The sequence below is a fragment of the Homalodisca vitripennis genome, chromosome 2, assembly GCF_021130785.1.
Source record: "Homalodisca vitripennis isolate AUS2020 chromosome 2, UT_GWSS_2.1, whole genome shotgun sequence".
Classification (NCBI taxonomy): domain Eukaryota; kingdom Metazoa; phylum Arthropoda; class Insecta; order Hemiptera; family Cicadellidae; genus Homalodisca; species Homalodisca vitripennis.
The window spans coordinates 9769952-9776766 of record NC_060208.1 but is presented as its reverse complement, the minus strand read 5'-3'; the positions used below and the strand labels follow the sequence as shown (position 1 = coordinate 9776766).

General features: G+C 30.8%; 1 protein-coding gene across 1 annotated transcript; it reads left to right on the top strand.

Annotated features, from left to right (window-relative positions):
• The first annotated feature begins 341 nt into the window (after positions 1–341).
• LOC124356195 lies at positions 342–6352 on the top strand. Its single transcript, XM_046807380.1, has 7 exons — positions 342–404; positions 848–917; positions 1914–1981; positions 3164–3199; positions 4378–4501; positions 5038–5138; positions 6281–6352. Exons 1-6 carry the CDS (start codon positions 348–350, stop codon positions 5130–5132), a joined length of 450 nt encoding a protein of 149 aa, XP_046663336.1. The 5' UTR covers positions 342–347; the 3' UTR covers positions 5133–5138; positions 6281–6352.
• Positions 6353–6815: the final 463 nt, after the last annotated feature.

The following is a 6815-nucleotide window of genomic DNA, read 5'->3' as shown; positions in this document are numbered from 1 at the left end:
CCAAACACCATAATGAATCCATGAAACCTTGCACTACATATTTACAAATCAGTATAAAACTGTAACTGTTGTATGCCTCAAACCTACATTATGGCGGAAATAGCTTCTCCATGATTGCAAAGTAATATGGAAATCATCGTGTCCCAGGAAATGGTGTCAGAAGTTTTTATAAAGTGGTCAAATAAAAACTGCCCAATTTAATACACAAAACAGCGCGGCAGATATCAAAACATCATTAACAATAAAAAAACCAATAATAAACTCCACAAGTTTATTGTGGAGTAACATCAGTGGTATAAATACGAAACCCTGTGTACACCGTGCAGTGTAGTCTACTGCTGATAACCATGAATACCAGTACACTGCTGATCCTGGCACTCGGCTGTGTAGTGGCAGCGGAACAGGTGAGTGACACACACACACACACACACACACACACACACACACACACACACACACACACACACACACACACACACACACGTATTGTGGAGTAACATCAGTGGTATAAATACCAAACCCCCTGTACACCGTGCAGTGTAGTCTACTGTTGCTAACCATGAATATTAGTACACTTCTGATCCTGGCACTCGCGTTTGTGAATAAAGTTTCTAACTTCTGACACAACGTAAATGTATGTATGCGAAGTTTAAAATATATATTCCTTACGAAGTTTGCAACGTGTCAGTAAGATAGTAAATAAAATTAGTAGTTGTAGCTTTAAAGTCTATAGATTACCACAATTACCAAAAACATCTTTATAATGTAATCGTTCTTACTTAGTCCACATTTTTAAATCTTTCATAATTGTTAATTGACTTTAATATGTCAACTTTTATTATTTCAGTCAGAGTTTTCACAAGAAGAATACAAAAGGGTAATCGTGGAATGCAAGAAAGAAGTGGGATTCAGTGAGAGTAAGTCTGTTATAATTAGTTTAGTTCTTTAAATTTCCTAAACCTTCCATAATTAACTACACACTTGCTAATTTCATCACCATCAGCTTAAACATGAAGCCAAATTTTAATAAGGACATTTTTAAAGCATGATTGATTCAATTCTAGTATTGTTACAGTGCTAAAACAGGATTTTAGGGTTAAGTACAATGTCTTATACAGTGTAGGTTTTTAGTCATACACAATTAAACTAATTTTACTTTCTGTCAAACCATAGTCAAAAGCAAAAACTAACTGTAAATCCTGTAGGTTTAACAATCATAGTAAATTTGAATATTTTGACATATACAAAATCTGATACTCATATTGGTTTATTTGCTAGATCATTATAATTTAGGAAAAACTCAAAATAATTCTCTTCTTTGTCGTGTTTGTGTTATAAATTTCAGGTGTTTATGTAAATGTGAACTTTCGGCTTTAAGATCTCTATTTCATCTGTAATAAATGTGTAGATCGTATTATCCAATTTGTTGCTGGGACAGTAGCCTATAACCACCAGTAACAAGAACGTAGCCAGAGATTCCAAGGGGTTCAAACCCCTCCCCAAGTTTATTTTTTTCAAATTACTGTTTTAGTAAACGATAATATTATTTAAATACTTCAGTATCACTGCTGAAATGTCGTTCCCAACAAGAAAAGGGTCAAGAACTTTTTAAGGAACAAAATGGTCCCTTACTCTCTGTCCATAATGGGAAAATATCAATTGTCGGGACCCCCCCCCCCACTATGTTTTCCTGGCTACTTTCTTGATCAGTAATGCAGAGTCCACAGTACAAGTACGGAACCAAAGTTCATTAAAAACTAATGAATTAAACCAAGCACTCTGAAAAGGTTTTATTCTTCAAAATAAAAATTAAACAGTTAAAGTTTCAAGTACTTTCACTGAAGCTAAATATTTCTTTTGCTATAGAAATATAAAGTGTAAAATAGCTGTAATTTTACATTATTCTGTTACAGAGGATCTTGAAATGACCGAAATGGACAAAGTGGGTATGGAAAGATTTGATCCACGGGACCAATACAAGGCAAGGACTAAGAATAAATTTTAAGACTACAATATTTTGTAATATCTGTTTGAATTTAGTGTAATGAGGATATAATACTTTTAGTTTTAATATTTTGCTTAAGCTCGTATAAAAATTACTTTTTTATTGCCTATCGAGATTGGCAAAACCGTAGGCCTTCATGTGCACTTACTACAATACAGTTGCTTCATACTAAGGTGATGCGATACTTTTTTGGCAAGGTTAATTTTTCATTTAATAATTACAGCCCATTAATGCGTCCCTAAAGGTAGAAACAATTTTGTTCCAGCATTATTTTTTCAAAACCGTATTTATGAAGTTTGTTAACGATTTTTCTACGTTTTAAGGAAATGTCTTTAAGTGTTAACCTTGATAATTAGCAAATTTTAAAAGTAATACAAATACGAGCATTATTTATACTAAATTCCTTTAGAGAAAGTAATTTTAACCAATAACACTTACCTCAACCCTGGAAACTTTTATTATTCATCATTTGTAGTCAATTAATCGTTAAGAATTATGTGTTTTCGAATTTGATATTTTACTTTTTTAGAATTTTATACTTTATATCATTTGAATTTGTATTTATTTGTATAAGAAAAATTATAATGGTATTTTTATACGAAATTCAATTAAATAAACAATAAACGCCTGCAGATGAAAATCAACCATAGTGGTACAATAATTAGTAATATTTCCCTATATTTATTTAATTTAGGCTTTAACGAGACAAATTGTTCACATTAAATTACAAATCTTTTTAATTAATATAAAAAGGAAACAAAAATTCTTATTATATAACAATTATTATGTTGTAAACTAGCGATGATTTTATGCTGAAACGTCTAAAAAATAATAGCCTATATGTTATTCTATAAAGGGTTTAGTTTCATTTTTATATTAGTTATAAGTATGATTCTTATATCACGGAATTAATATTTAATAGATATTAATATATATATACTTTAATTGATATAACTAACAACCAAATTTAAAGCATTAGTTTAAAACCCTTGTGAATTTATAATTTTTTTTTAAACCGAGTAGTATGGTACAAAGCAAGGTAAATGTTTCATTTAAACTAATACTATTTCAGTTGTTAAATTTGTTCCCACTAATTGGACAACTGATTGTACATGTTATGGATTCAAAAATTCATAGATGGTTTATTTTATTTTTCAGCGCATGGTTTCTTGCGCCATGAAGGCTCTAAAACTTGTAAGTAAAATAATTCACTAGTTACAGTTTATGCATGAAAATTTAAAGTATCAAATTGGAGCTAGACTAAAAAATGTATAGTTTTTAGATTTTTTCTATAAACATACAATTTTGTCCAATTATTGAATTTATTCATAATTTGTGTAATATAGTCTGTCCAATGTACTTATTAAGAAAAGAAACTTTTAATTTACAAATAGTATTTTCTGTATTTTCTTCCCCAATATGCAACAATTAAATATTATTTTCCCATTTTTTAGAAATATAAAAATCGATAACTGCGAAACAGTTATATTGTACACCAAACTACAAAGAAGATAGATGAATTTTTTCTTGTCATCAAATAGGTAGTGTCCAACCTTTCAATCATGTTCCACTCTGTCGGGTAAAGAATGTATCAATATAATTTTAAATAAATATCCGGGTTCTATTCTAGTAGAAGAAAGTAACTTTGTGTATCAATATTTATTGCAAACAATATACACTCGCATTTTATATTGAAATGTTGATATTCTCTCAACCAATTCCTGCATTGCTTTCCTTAACTACCCAAATTAGAATATAGGTCTAATCAAGATTACGATGAGAAATAAACCACGCAAAAAGACGGTTTTTGTGTATGGGCTAGATATCCTCCAGGAAAAACAAGCCATTTTTAGAAGTACAGATGGTTTGGTTAAGGGAAATAAGAGCTCTATATTTCTTCTCTTGAAACTCTGAGAGTGGCATATTTAAGAAACTATTTATATTTAAAATTAAAACCCCCAGACTTAACAGACTTGACTTTAGCATATACCATACCATATAGTCCTCCTATAAATAATATAAATTACTCATGGTTTAATTAATGTAATAAATAGGAGATACAGTAGTAAACCACATAGCAGATCGTTTTGTCCGCGTGACTCTTTTATACTTGCTACCAAGAAATTTTCAGAAACAACAAAATAAATTGTTGCAACCTTTCTAAAATGGCAAAAAACTGTTTTAATTTTAAGAAAATTTACGGAGACAAAGTGATAATATACTTTTACAAGCATTGAAATGATTCCAAATCATACAAAAAACCTTGTTTATAGTTCCAAGTAAGTATGTATCCATCACTAGATGTTAAAGCTAGCATCATGTGAACATTAATCTAGTCCTGTTAACTGTTAACCCTTGAACACATGTGACAGATGGACGAGTCCGGCGAGATGGACACGAAGAGGTCCTCAGAAGTGGTCGACAGCATGATGAAGGGTCGCGCTCCTGAAGAGGCCCTTCAAGCGAAAACAGTGTTAATGGAGTGTGCAGAAAAACGTAAGATATATAAAAATAACCTAAAATTAGTCATTAGTAATATTATGTAACTATATAATGTACTGATCTGATATTAGAGCGCCGGTCGTTGATTACCACTGCACATTCATTGTTCAGAAGCGGTTGCAAACTAAGCAATTCAAGTATCGATTATCAAAGTAAATTAGGATAAAAAGGTGTTTCTCAATTTGAAGAAAGACTAAGCTAGTCCTACAGTATGACTATATTTGTGCATTCTTTTGAAACGCTCTGACCTGTTTGAAATATTAGGGTCGACATCTTATTTCCTTACAATTTGTTATTACTAGATGGTCGATCTCAATAAATTAACCCCTGAGAGAATGTGATAATAAAATATGAAAATAATTCGATAATCACCGACTCGGCATATGTCTTGGATTCCATTGAGGATGAATAGTTTTACGTTGTGAGAGTAAGAAAGGGAACTGACTCTGAAATGACATCTTATTCATGACATTATGTCTTTATTTGAAATTGTACACTTTAATTATTTGAATTGTATTTTATTATTTCAGAAAAGCGGAAAAGTTTCAAGGGATATGAAGTAGCGGGTTGTATCGCAGATTATATGATGAAAGCTAAGGACAACTGGACTAGCTTTAGTTTTTAATATTATGTAAGTATTCATTTCATAATTTATGTTTTTTCCCATTTCAAAGTATCTGAAGTGCTTTACAATAACCTTATTTTATAAATGCGAAAGTGTTGTAAGTTATTCAACCGACTGTACTGAAATTTTAAATGGACATTCTTAAGGTCCCTGGTTCACATATCTATTCTTATTTGGGAAATCCCTCTGGGGTAGGTTCCAATGGTGTCTAAAGTGGCGAAAAATACCACCTTAGTCTCAGTTGCGTTACGGCAAACAAATATTATTAGTTGAAAGAGCCTGTTAAATATAATAAATTGTTCTGTGTAAACATTACAGTACCAGCATATGTTTAGTTAACTTAACAACAATTTTCAATTTGTTTACATTTATAGCTTAAAAGTATAAGGTAAACTTTATAGTAAAAACACTTCTTAGCTGTATTCTTCTCTGCAAACGATGTTGAACACAGATTAAGGAAATATCCAGATAATAAAATTAAAAGTTTTAGTAAAATATACTTTCAAATTTACATTTTAGCGAATAGTACAGTGCTTGGTCAGTACTGTAATCATCCAGATATAAGACAGTTACCATCGAACTTTTACTATACATTAAAAAACCCAGTAGTTGTCTATTTATAGAAGTAGGCTTCTCAGATCTGTGAGTGTATATATTTTTTTTATCGAAAAATAAGGAAAAATCAATTATGGTACAATAAATACGTCTTTAACTTAAAGACCAATACATTAAAATGGTCATAAATATAAACTTTTTGACCAGTGGTGTCAACAAGGCAAACTCAACATTGTCGTCGGAAATTTAATTTACTCGAGCCAGAAGTGCTCATACTAATGGAAACCCGACGGAATTGCGTGCGTCGCCGCATGTTTATAAAAAATGAGGAACAATGTTACAATATGTACTACCAATTCGTTAAAATACAAGATAATGATTTAAAAAGTTTAAAAGTTAAAAGGGTTTTTGGGAAGATAACGTAAAAATTCACTTCGATTGCAAGGGTTTGCACAAAATTAACATTTGACCTCACTTTATTTGACTCGTTATTAATTAAATGTAGAAGATATTATACCACAGTAAAGATAAACTTTCTATTTGCACATTGTGTTTGCGTGTTCACCATAACTAAAGCACATTTTAATTTCCAGGTAGCATTCACTGACGACACAGAGCCTGCATTTCGTTTAATTGCCTTTTAATAAAGTTTGGGTGTTTACATAATAATTGTATTTTTTATACCTAACACTGTTTTATTTTATATATAGTAGGATTATTTATTCTTAATATTTAAATAATAAACCCCAAGATATGGAATTATGCGCGCAACCTCTGTACTTTGTAATAGTAAAAACTTTATTATTTTGAGTATTTACAATGGTGCAATGATGTTATGATGTTTATAACGCAAAACAACTTTTTGCAAAATCAAAATTTGTATAAAAAAATGTATATAAGAGGATGTTTGCATATATGGCCTTGATACTAAGAAATTATTTGACCAATCACTATGGAAATTTGTATGTATATGTATTTTTCCAGGTAGAAGGTTTATGTGTTATGCCGATTGATGTAACTCGCCACCAAGCGGCGCTGCGAAAGATAAAAGTTTTGAAAGCGCCTGCACATTATAAACTGCACTTACGAGACAGTTACGTATAATAAATACTCAAACACTATTTGAAG